Source organism: Lissotriton helveticus, chromosome 5_1 (assembly GCF_964261635.1).
Source record: "Lissotriton helveticus chromosome 5_1, aLisHel1.1, whole genome shotgun sequence".
Classification (NCBI taxonomy): domain Eukaryota; kingdom Metazoa; phylum Chordata; class Amphibia; order Caudata; family Salamandridae; genus Lissotriton; species Lissotriton helveticus.
In genome coordinates, this window is record NC_136065.1 from 1,849,824,421 (window position 1) to 1,849,837,651 (window position 13,231).

At 45.3% G+C, this 13,231-nt stretch overlaps 1 protein-coding gene and 1 long non-coding RNA gene across 3 annotated transcripts in view; one reads left to right on the plus strand and one right to left on the minus strand.

The window, feature by feature from the left end:
* The window catches only part of GNGT2 (G protein subunit gamma transducin 2), a 73,581-nt gene extending 69,588 nt beyond the window's left edge, over window positions 1-3,993 (plus strand). For both annotated transcript variants that reach the window (XM_078645289.1, XM_078645288.1), the window contains exon 3: window positions 2,152-3,993. In XM_078645289.1, coding sequence (XP_078501415.1) covers window positions 2,152-2,277 — 126 coding nt within the window. In that variant the 3' untranslated portion in view covers window positions 2,278-3,993. The remainder of the gene's footprint in view (window positions 1-2,151) is intronic.
* LOC144755903 (uncharacterized) overlaps window positions 1-13,231 on the minus strand; it is a 31,726-nt gene that overhangs the window by 3,182 nt on the left and 15,313 nt on the right. The window lies entirely within an intron of this gene.

The following is a 13,231-nucleotide window of genomic DNA, read 5'->3' on the forward strand; positions in this document are numbered from 1 at the left end:
TAACAATCACATTGATATGGTTGAATTAAGTTTGATTTTGATTCTAAGAAAGTCTGAATTGAAAGATCATATGTTGATCTAAGTTTATAGATTATGTTATTGGTGCTTGGAGTAACACAGTAACAGAATTGAAAGCATTATCAAGAGGCTTATCAAAGATGCATCATGTGGTTCAACTTTCACAAGAAATAGTATTTCACATAATACATTTCTTAGATGTCAAAGTACTGTTAAAATAGATGGTTTTAAAGTCGCTTATTGAGAGTTAAACAGATTATTTCAGAACCAGAGATCTATGAGTACAGAAAAGGAGAAAATGGAGTGTCATAGAAACAGAATACAAAAAATATTAGGAGGTTTATTAAATATGTGTCATGCAATTCAACTTTCACAAGAGATGGCATTTCAAAGGATACATTTCTTTGATGTCAAAGTGCTGTTAATAATGATGGTTTTAAACAAGATGTATTCATTAATGAAACAATAAAATTAATGTATTGCTATGTGCACATTTCCACCCAGTAGCAACCAACATGTGTTTTGCATTGAGTTGCTTATTGAGAGATAAACAGATGGTTTCAGAACCAGAAGTCAATGAGATCAGACAATGGGAAAAAGTGGCGACAATTTAGAAACAGAAAATATTTGATAGATAGAATACAACTACAGAGAAGATCAAAATTTTCACAAGTCTTGAAGTATAAGAATTTTCATGAAATAATTAATATTAAGGGTTGGTTGAAATTCAGCATGACTTGCGGCTATTAGCAGAGTCACATTAGAAACGCAATTCTTCATCATTGTAACTTATTAAGTAAAGACTCAATTTTAGAGAAGATAAACCGTTAATAAATCACTGATACTGTTTACCACCAAATTTAAGGAATATAAAAGTTAGGGTAATTCATGTCAAGAAAGATAATGCACTGAGGATCCTATTGACTCCAAAAGGAGGCCCTTTTTCCATTCTTTTTTACAGTGCTTGTGAAAACTTCATAAAATGATGTAATTCATTATCTATTAGGTAGGGGAATATTTTATGAATATATTTCAGAACATGATTCTTAACATTTGATGTACTAAATGAGATATATTTGTGATCATCTTTATTGTGGCTAAATATCCAGTAAGTTAGAAGTGAGGAATAATGATGCAAGTCTACAATAGGACTTAAAGATATGTGTTTGAATTTAGTAAAGCAGTTTATGGAAGAACAATGGAAAAACTATCGGGGTGACATGACAACTTTGTTGTTGCAAAGGGAATCCTGGTGGATAGACCCGTTAGGAACACATAAGCACTGGAGATTAAATGATCAAAAGGATTACACTTGTTTCTTTTTGACAAGATCTTTTGTGCTTATGCACTTACATTGTTTTGAGCATCCACATTAATCTCAACCAGCTTGGCATCCATTTGGAATCTTAAAAGGAAACCCAGTGACAAGTACTTCTGGTATCAAAATAAGAAGTTCATTCCATTTGAATCATTAGGTAGAAATGGGCAGTACATCAGTTAAGTGAAAATAAAACAAAATTGCAACAAATTGCAGACTTAATGTTTGATTGAAAAATGTAAGGAATTTAAGACAAATAAGATGCATCCATTGGTTATTATGTGTATTGTTTTGGGATGTAATTGAACTCAGAATATTGTATTATGAAATTACAATATGAAGTCATAGCATTAGCAGAGTAATTTGATAATCTTCTGTATTAAGAGCAAATTGATTGCCCAGACTGTGTGCAGTATATAAATTGTCGAAGATTAAACTGAGCAACATTGATATTTGATACCGAATAATCAAATCAAAAATCGTTGCTGTTGATTTGAAAATTAATTTCCAGAATTAAAATTGATTATTAGGAATGTGGAAGTATGTTTCCAATGAGTGCTCTTAATGTGGGGAAAATACTTTGTCTGACTTGTGATTTTTGAGAACCAAGTCAGTGGAGATGCTGGTTGTCCGGAACCTCTTCATTTAGATTTAGCAAGACAGTGGTCTGAATGCCACGTGTCTGTGTCAATACAAGTGCATTCAGATAACAAGATCATTCTGATCATAGAATAATGTCACAAATAGATTAGACATGAATTGTCAATTGTTTACTTAGAAACACATTTATATTTATATTATTGTTTACCCTCTAGGTCTCTAAAACTGCAAAAGAAATTAAAGAGTATGTTGAGTCAATGGCAGCAGAAGATCCTCTCTTGAAAGGAGTCCCAGAGGATAAAAACCCTTTTAAGGAGAAGGGTGGATGTTCAGTCTCTTGACCCTGGTGGAATAATTCTGAGTAAAGCTACAAACTGCACGTACTTCTGTGATGCTGGGCTGCTATGCATGGACAATACCGCAAAATGGAACATCCGACTTGACATACTGGAAGAACCCCAACTCTAAATAGAGTTGATCACTGGAAGGAAGAATCAAAACATACTTTTGCTAGTTGTGTACCTTAAAGCAAATAGAAAACATTGAAGCTGCAATTAGAATCATCACTTATTTTCCCTCTACCCTACCATGCCACATTTATCTCTTCTTGCACACTTTTAAAACTCTGCACCTAAAGTAATAGGAGAGTCCTTCTGAAGTGCTTAAAATGTCTAACTGTATCACAACTATGTCTTCATGAACCTTCTTAGAAGGTTCGCATGAACTTCTAAAAGCCTCCTATTAGATCTGTTACAATGACCTAAATGGGTACTAATGCCCTCCTGAACCAACAGCAAAGTTCTTCAGGTGGTTGAAAAGGTCTCTCTGTTTCAACATTTTGCTGGCAGTATGGAACTGAAGTGTTCTTTATCATATGTTAACAGAATAATGTTGACGAAATATTGTGATGCAAAAAACATTGTGGCCAAAACATTGAGTATCAAACTAACATAAATGTAAACATGCATGGATAAGTATCGATTTACTATACTTAATTCTACGGTTATGCACCTTGACAATATATATCTTCAAGGAATGTGAATGTGGGATTAACAATAGTAAATCTATATTTACCTACAAATACTTACCTTCACAATATTTCGGTTCGCTGTATTAGGTCATAATGTCACAATACTTCTGTCCCCCTATATTCTGGCATACAACCACTTTCCACACTTTAGGCCTGTTTTGTCGCAATGAGTTGCCTGCCCACCTTGCAGTGTCTCCAGATGCCTACCTGGATGCAAAGTCAGTCCATTAATGGAATATAAACCCAAATCATTGTGATTGGCTACACCGTGCCCAAATACAATGTTATGAGAAAAGGACTAGCACGCATATACTGCTAATTATGACTACTTCAAATCACTGTACCCTGGACAGAGAGACCAGTTATCAATTGTTGTACTGCAGCAATCACATTGGCTATACATTTAGGTTGCTTCAGTCATTCTGATTGGGTGCCTTTCGAGACAGCCTCTCAGAATGGTTTGGACGCCCTGTTCTGAACAGGATCTGTTTGAGGTCCAAGATGTGGCTTGTCTTCTGGAGGAGCGGGCATGCCTAGTTTTCTGCCTTCAGCGATGCCCTCAGGACAATGCATGCACTGCAAAAGTACAACATTCCAACCTTTTTTTTTAAAAAAATTGGAGGATTTTTGATTCCTTCAGCAAGGACTCCATCTCTGTTCAGTTTTCCTGTCCACTCGTGCAGATCCTGTAAATTGTGGTTGCTTTGGGAGTCTCCACATCAGCAGGTGGTATAATTAGAGATCAGTCTACCTCTACTAGTAACAATAGAATTACAAAGAGTTAACTATGTCCTCGCATCTGCTACCAACGCCCTCTTGAATGGCTATTAATACCTTCCTGAACCAATAATAATGGTCTTTGCACTGTTACTAGTGTCTACCTAAGCTGCTGAAAATGCCCTCTTAAATGACTAACAATGTTCTTCCTAACTAGTAATAGTGTCCTAACAAACCAGTAACTTTTCACCCTGTTGCTTCAGTGCATGCAATTAGAAATAATGATAATAAACCCTGTAATGCACTCCTCGATTCGACTTTTGAGTGATTTGTTCCCTAGGAGCGGAGTTTGGTCAGTAAGTTTGGAGGGGCTGAAGGGGTGAGCTTTAGTTCCCAACAGCCACGCTGGCACATAAACAAAATGTTAAAATACATTATAGGGCAAGCAGGGTGCAGGAGAAGGGCTTAAGGGGCTCCAAGAAAATGTGGGCTGGTAGGCGTACTAAGTGAGAGAAAAGCACATTATTTTGTGAAATAACAAACATTTTTTGAATCTTTCCAAATAGAGAGAAGGAGAGAGTGTGTGTGCATTTTTGTCTTTGTGTAAAACTTCCTGATGTAATCCGACAGACACCTCATCATACCCGACTGAAACCAGATGTACTCAACTATTTCTCACAAAAGACAGTTATTATTCACCCCCATGAAGCTACCCCCCTGTTTGTTCAATTCCATGACTCCTTACGGAGTAGAAAAATAATAATTTGTTCATCAGAGCTCTCAAAGTTTCTTTGAATTCTAGGACCTGTAGTCCTACATTTATGATAGGATAACCAGGTCTATAGATCCCAGAATGCAAAGGGAAATATCTTCACTGGCTGATATGCTCAGGCATGGACCTGGGAAACGTGAGTGTTCAGGGACATGTCCGCTGATGTTTGAAAGGTTTGATGGGCTGATGTAGGGCTGAAATCCCTAGTGAAAGTGTGGAGTATATAATCTCACCTGACCTTTAGGACAAATCTTCCATTGCTGTTCAAGGTCATAGTAGTCACTCTATGTCAGTGATACATCCTGTATCAATGCTCTCCATGTCAGCTCGTGAAGAATAAAAGATTCCAGGTGAGTACTAAGGCAATAAACACTCACCATTTCAGTTCCAAAACAAAATACCCTATTTGTCAGAGCTAGCTCAGGGCACATTCTACCCTATTTTCAGGATTCATGACATACTCTGCATCGATGGTGCACCATGATGTGCACTTCATGTCAGTGCCAGGCCACCATGAGACACAATCCATGTCAGTGTCAGCCATGAGACACACCGTACATCAGAGCCAGGCCACCATGAAAAACACTCCATGTCAGTGTCAGCCAGTAGACACACTCTACATCAGTGCCAGCCACCATGAGACGCACTCCCCCAGTGTCAGCAATGAGACACACCATACATCAGTGCCAGGGCACCATGAGACACACTCCATGTCAGTGTCAGCCATGAGACACACCGTACTTCAGACCCAGGCCGCCATGAGACACACTCCATGTCAGTGTAAGCCATGAGACACACTCTATGTTAATGCCAGGGCACCATGAGACACATTCCTTATAGACCAGCTATCCTAGTAGCATGGATACGAGCAGTCTAAGGCTAAGACTCTAGAGGGCGTGTTAAGCCAGCTGTTTTACCATCACATTACCCCTTGAACACCCAGTGAAAGGACACCACACAAGTGTTATGAAAATAAACAATGTATTTATTAGAATCACAACAGCCCTGTACTCTTTATGAGGACAGGGTGCTAGGCACACAACAAAACTCTTACGAAAATACTTAAGTTAGCACGGTATACACAAATGCCCGAGGGGCACGAAAAACCATATACTTTAAAAGTGGAATGCGAAATTACTAGCAGGTAAGTACAGTACTAATAGGCTTTGGAATCGCTAGGACTTGACTATGGAATCGTTAGATTACTTCTAGGAGGCCTAGGGGACTCGGGTGCAGAGTGTGCACTCTCACGCGGGATGTGGGACAAAGTCTATGGTAGCTAGTAACGCTAAAGTTAGTGTTCACGGGCGAACCCGACCTGGTAGGGAGAAAACGACAGTGGATCCTGACCCTTGGATAGTGAGGCTATGCTGGGGCACCAAAATGCCGAAGTTACCTAGCCCAGGGGCTGCAGCTGCATAGGTCTCAAAAGACGTCGGGAATCCTCGTTGCCGGACCAGGAGCCTGGAAGAAAGATGCTGGCAGGCGACCAGTGAAGATAGTTCGAAGTGATCCAAGCCTGGATCTGGAAGATGGATGACACCTGAAAGCAGAGGGGACCAAGTTCGTGACTACTAGCCAGTAGTCAGTGGGTACCAGGAGGGCACCGGATGGTAGTCACCTCGACTAGGTGAGTGGGCGACGCTGTGCTCTGCAGATCTCACGGACCAGGAGGCGTTGTCGGCGACCAGGATGGAGAGGCGAGCTGTCCCACGATGGATGAAGCTGTCGGCGTCGGAGAACCCAGGATTGGGCAACAAAGCCTTGGCTAATTCAAGCCCACGCGGTGGACTCAAAATGGCGTCTTGAGTGGACCAGGAGGGTCCGGGGTGCTCCTCTTCTGGAAGGGAGCAAGAGCCAGTCTGGAGCAACCAGACTAGCAGCAGTGATGTCGTCGGGCGTCGTTCAGAAGGCCACAAGCCAGCGGGCTAGTAGCCAAACAACGCGGTGAGCAGCAAAAAGCAGAAGGGCCCCACGCCGATCGTGGAGATGCTGGGGGGCTACTCTTCGGTGCTGGAGCTGCTCAGGGTCGGCGCTTCTCGGACCCCAAAGCACTCGCCAGGAAATTACTCGGCGGGCTTGCTGTGCAGAAGTCGTTCAGTCTTGGCAATAGTCGGTCCCTTGAGGTCTCGTCGCACTCACGGTTCTCAGCTTGGCTGTAGAGGTGAGTAGAGGTCGGAGGTGCCAGGGAAGCCGGGTCTTGTTGAGCTGGGCAGTCGGATTCCGGAGGAAGGACTTACAGCAGACCGCAGTGTTCTTGCGATGGTGCCTGCGGATGCAGGGTGACTACTCCTTAGTCACAAGGGAGAATCTTGAAGAAGGAAATCTTGAAGTCCTTTCGCAGAAAGTCGTGTTTTGATTCCAAAGATGATCTAATTTGGAAGGGGGCCTGCTTCTACCTTTATCTGGGAAAAGGGGGCTGGCACGCGACTAGGTCCTGCCCTATGGGTGGGACCAGGAGGGGGGTGGTTACACCCACTTCCTTGGCGGGCTTTTCCCCAGCTCAGGGTCAGGAGTGTCCCTGGAACTGGTTCAAGCCGGCCTATGCATAGTGAGCACCGGGGTGCCACTTGCAGTCACCTTCCTCTGAAGCCCTGCCTACCTAGGATACACAAAATCCTGTCTGGGACGGTGCTGGCACCGCCCCTGGCAGGAAACCCTTTGTCCTTATCTCCTGCTCTGGGAGGACTCTCAGCAGCAGGAGGGCAGACTTGTGTCTCGGTGGCAGCATCCATTTTGTGGAGCTGAGGCTCTGTTTGACTTTAACCGGGGTTAGGGGTTACATACATGTCGTGTCCCTCTAGAAGGGTGGAATGCTAACCCCGTCGCCAGAATTGGCGAGGGGTTAGTATTCCAATTCGTATGACACCTTACTCGACATGTTTTGATAAAGCGATACCAGAGTTGGCATATAACCGCGAGGATTATAATGCACTTAAGAGTATATGGTATGCGATATCATGGAAACGGCTAAGGGATGGATCCCGAAAGCCGCAGACAGGCTCAGCTCATGCCAGAGCACCATCTCACACGATTCCAAGCACTCTGCCTTCAGGATTGTTAAGGCCTGCCATAGGAGTGACTGATAGGAGATCTGTGTGTCCATTTTAGGGTTAGATATAGGTATACTATATCTAAAGCAAAGGGTGAGTACACCACCTTGCCCCAGCTGTCGTGCAGCCAGTTGTGTCAGTTTAGTTAGTCAGCCCAGGGGTGGCATAATACATGCTTCAGCCCCTGGGAGACTTCTGGGTACACCTCAGCCCTGGGTACAGGGACTTGGAGAGGGCCCAGTGCCAATTCAGTACCTGAGTACAATTTGGATAGAGAGAACAGCTAGGCTGTGGGTCTGATTAGCAGGCCCACAGCCAGGGAAAGTCGTAAACCAGTGCAGCAAAAAGCAAAAATCTGGGTGATCATAGGATTGCAGACCCTACTCTCCTACATGACCCCCCCCCAAACTTTGGGACAATAAACTAACCTTGACCAGGTGAGTCTTCTTGCTCTAAGTGGAAATACCTGGAGAGCCCATCAGCATTGCTGTGATCAGTACCAGGTCTATGCTCCACTGTAAAATCCATCCCCTGTAGGGAAATGGACCACCTAAGCAGTTTGGGGTTTTCACCCTTCATCTGATTTAGCCACAAGAGGGGCTTATGGTCGGTCTGAATGGTGAAGTGAGTGCCAAACAAGTAGGCCCTCAGCTTCTTCAGGGCCCAAACCACAGCAAAGGCCTCCCTCTCAATAGCTGACCAATTTTTCTCTCTGGGTGTCAACCTTCTACTAATGAAAGCAATAGGCTGATCATTACCATCAAAATTCAGTTGAGACAGAACAGCCCCCACACCCAACTCAGAAGCATCTGTTTGGACAATGAATGGCTTGGAGTAATCTGGACTCTTTAGGATAGGTGCTGTGCACATGGCCTGCTTTAGGTCATTGAATGCTTTCTGACAGCTTGCTGTCCACTGAACTTTCTTTGGCATCTTTTTGCTTGTCAGGTCATTAAGGGGGGTCACTATGGACCCATAATTTCTGACAAACTTCCTATAGTACCCAGTCAGGCCCAAGAAAGCTTGAACTTGAGTCTGGGTGATTGGAGGAGTCCAGTCCTTGATGGCCTGTATCTTACTCTCCAGTGGCTGAACCTGGCCTCCACCTACAAGGTGGCCCAGGTATACAACCTGTGTCTGCCCTATCTGGCACTTTGTGGCCTTGATAGTGAGGCCTGCCTTTTGCAGAGCCTCTAACACTTTCCTCAGGTGGACCAGGTGATCCTCCCAGGTGGAGCTAAAGACAGCAATATCATCAAGATATGCTGCACAGAAGTCATCCAGCCCAGTGAGGACTTGATTCACCAACCTTTGGAAGGTGGCAGGTGCATTTTTCAGACCAAAGGGCATTACCACAAACTGATAATGCCCACCAGGGGTAGAAAATGCTGTCTTGGGTTTGGCCTCCTCAGCTAACCTGATTTGCCAATACCCAGCTGTCAAATCAAATGTACTTAAGAAGTTGGCAGAAGCCAATTTATCTATAAGTTCATCTGCTCTTGGTATTGGGTGGGCATCAGTCTTAGTGACTGCATTGAGGCCTCTGTAGTCTACGCAAAACCTCATCTCTTTCTTACCACCCTGGGTGTGAGGCTTTGGCACTAGAACTACTGGGCTAGCCCAAGGGCTATCTGAGGGCTCAATGACTCCCAGCTCCAACATTTTCTGCACTTCAGTTTTGATGCAGTCTCTAACATGATCAGGCTGTCTGTAGATTTTACTCTTGACAGGCAGACTGTCTCCAGTGTCAACATCATGGGTACACCAATCAGTTTGGCTGGGTGTCAGAGAGAACATATGTCTGAAGGATTGCAGAACTTGCCTGCAATCCTGTTGCTGATGTTCAGTGAGGCTGCCACAAAAGACAACACCATCAACTGATCCATCATCAGGATTCTGAGTGAGCAGGTCTGGGAGAGGGTCACTCTCTTCTTCCTGTCCCTCATCTGTGGCCATGAGCAAGCTCATGTCCTTCCTGTCAACACATGCCTTGAGCCTGTTAACATGGAGCTCTCTGAGAGGGCTCCTGGGAGTTCCAAGGTCCACCAAGTAGGTAACCCCTCCCTTTTGCTCAATGATGGTGTGGGGCCCAGACCATTTGTCTTTCAGAGCTGCTGGGGCCACTGGCTCCAGCACCCACACCTTCTGTCCTGGCTGGTACACAGTCAGAACAGCCTTTTGGTCATGCCAAGCTTTTTGAAGTTCTTGGCTGGCCTCAAGGTTTTTAGATGCCTTTTCCATGTACTCAGCCATCCTGGAGCGGAGACCAAGTACATAGTCCACTATGTTGGTTGCAGGCTTTTTGAGAGGTCTCTCCCATCCTTCCTTCACCAAACACAGGGGTCCTCTCACAGGATGCCCATACAGAAGCTCAAAAGGGCTGTAGCCAACCCCCTTCTGTGGGACCTCTCTGTAAGCAAACAAGAGGCAGGGGATCAGGACATCCCATCTTCTCCTAAGAGTTTCAGGTAGTCCATGAATCATCCCTTTGAGGGTCCTGTTGAATCTCTCAACAAGCCCATTGCATTGTGGATGATAGGGTGTGGTGAACTTGTAGTTCACACCACACTCCTTCCACATTGCAGTCAGATATCCTGACATGAAGTTTGTACCTCTGTCAGAAACGACCTCCTTAGGGAAACCCACTCTGGAGAACACTCCAACTAGGGCTCTTGCCACTACAGGTGCTGTAGTGGTCCTAAGTGGTATAGCTTCAGGATACCTGGTGGCATGATCCACCACCACCAGTATAAACTTGTGCCCTGATGCTGTCTGGGGTTCCATTGGGCCAACAATGTCAATCCCCACTCTTTCAAAGGGAACCCCCACCACAGGTAGTGGTATGAGGGGGGCCTTTGTTGTGCCACCTGACTTACCACTGGCTTGGCAAGTGACACAGGAGCGACAAAACTCCTTGGTATTCTCATTCATGTGGGGCCAGTGAAAGTGTGAGACAAGCCTGTCCCAAGTCTTTGTCTGGCCTAAGTGACCTGCAAGGGGAATCTCATGGGCCAAGGTGAGAAGGAAACCTCTCAGAGACAAGGGGATGACCAGCCTCCTGGTTGCACCAGGCTTGGGGTCTCTTGACTCAGAGTACAGGAGTCCATCTTCCCAGTATACCCTGTGGGCACCTGTGGCATTCCCTGCAGCCTCAGCAGCAGCCTGATGTCTGAGGGGTTCAAGGGAAGGGCAGTCTAACTGTGCCTTCCCCAGGTCTGCTCTGGAGGGTCCCCCTGAGCCCAGAAACTCAACTTGATCAAGTTCAAGCTCTTTAGGCTCAGTTTCCCTCAGTTCTCTCAGATCAGCCTCCTCAGAGACTTGATCCTCAACCTGGGGCAAGGGGGAAGGCAAAGCCTTAACCCTACTGCTCTTCTTCTTGGGAGGTGTCTGGTCCATAATTTCAGGATCCAGCACCTGTTCAGTGGGGCATTTTCTGGCCTGTGACCTAGTCACAGCAAGCACATGTGCTGGCAAGCCTAACATTTCCATGTGAGTCCTCTGCTCCACTTCTGACCATTGTGATGACTCCAAATCATTGCCCAACAAACAATCAACTGGGAGGTCTGAACTGACTACAACTTTCTTTTGTCCCTTCACTCCACCCCAGGAGAAAGCCACAATCGCCACACTATGACTAGTAGTGACGTTGCTAGCATTGGTCACCAGGAAATCAGTACCTGGCATGATCTGTCCAGGGTCCACAAAGTTAGTTGTCACCATGGTGACACTGGCACAAGTGTCCCTATAGGCCTGAGCCATTTTGCCATTAATCAAAGGTGTCTGCCTGTATTTGCCCAAAGTATTGGGACTTATCTCAGGGGACATATCCATATCCCCTGTACAGACAAGGACAGCCTGAGTGAGTGTGCCAACTAAGTTGTCAGATCCCTCAGTACCCAAGGTTAACCCAACTAATGCCTTGGGAGGTACACTACCACTACTGACTTTACTAGGGGGTGCAGTTGCCTTAGGGGCTGTAGTGGCAGGAGTTTGTCCTCCTCTTTTGGTGCACTCACTAAACCAGTGAGACTTACTTTTGCAGTACTGGCACCACCTTTTTGACTGGCCTTCTTGAGTCTTCTTCTTCTGGGAAGCCTGACCCCCACCCTCTTTGGTTTGTTGGGGACCTGGTGAAGACTTCTGGTCATTTTGTTCACTCTTTGCATTACCCTTCTGGTCTGCTTTCTTCTGACCACCCTGGTTCTGGTTCTGGTTCTGCTTGATCCTTGTCCTGACCCATTTGTCTGCCTTCTTTCCCAATTCTTGGGGAGAGGTCAGATCTGAATCAACATGGTGCTGGTGCAACAACTGGTTCTGACAATTGTTTAAAATCTGTTCTCTCATCATAAGATTATACAATCCTGTGTAATCTGTAACCTTGCTACCCAGCAACCAGCCCTCCAAAGCCTTAGTGGCACAATCCACAAAGTCAGACCAGTCCTGAGACTGAGTTTTCTGGGTGTCTCTGAACAGCAACCTGTACTGCTCAGTGGTTAAACCAAACCCAGCAACCAGTGCATTTTTCAGGACCTGGTAATCATTAGCATCCTCCACTCTTGTAGTGAGGAGCTTATCTCTACCTTTACCATCAAAGGAGAGCCACAGTATAGCTGCCCACTGACTTCGGGGAATGCACTGCACAGTGCAGGCCCTCTCCAAAGCAGCCATCCATTTCTGGATATCATCCCCTTGCTTAAAGGGGGGCACTATCTTAGTCAGGTGTTTAGTATCTAAACCCTTCTCTCTATCTCTTGGGAGATTGCTGCCACCAGTGGGAGCTAGCCCACTCATCTGCTGCTCTCTAGCAAAGGCAAGCTTTTCTTTGGCCAGGGCAAGTTCTTCCCTTTCAATCCTCAGAGCAGCCTGTCTCATTCTAGCTTCATGCTCTATTCTCTGAGGGGAAGTCACTCTCCTCTGTGGAGAGTTCCTCCTCCTCTGGGAAGAGGCATTAGAGTGCAGAGATCTATTGGAGTCCCTAGAAAGAGATCTATCTCTCCTAACTCCAAGGTTAGGCCCACTTCGGGTTAGTACTGGGGGTCCCCCAGATCCTAGCCAAAGTAAGTCTAAGTTGGCCCTGGTTAGCCTTCTGACTACCTCAAGACCTTTGTCTACCTCATCCCCAGAGAGTTCTTCTTGATCCTCCTCCTCAACTGCTGTAGCAGTGTTGGGGAGGTCTGGATCCCCAGAGGTTCCCTCTAAGGCTGGCATATTCTCATGTAACTGAGAAATCTTTCTGGCATCATATGTCTCTAAGAGACCTATCAGAAAGGGAATGGTGGGGTTAGACCCCTGCTTCAGTTTCCTGGAGGTACAGACTTGTCTCATCTCCTGGAAACTGAGAGCTACATATCTGGAAGTGACCTGTGGAGGGTCAACACTTACCAGGGGAGTCTCAGTGGACTCTCCATGGTTAGACATGCTTTTCTAGTGAGGTGTAAGTGGTGCACTTACCTACACTATATGTTTGCCTACTGATCCCTTGCTAGAGTTGTAGTTTAGGGTGTGCTAGGCCCTAGGAGCTACAACAGCTGGTTCAGTAGAACTCAGAGTATTCTAAGCTAAGTTATATGTACCTTTAGTACTTATGTGATCTTTCACAAGATATTCTTAGGATATGTGTGGTAAAACAACAGCAAGCTCAAATCCCAACCGCTGCTCACCAACGTGAGAAGTTGGCCTGATGTGCAGTGTTCACTATTCTAGTGATCACTATATATCAGTCC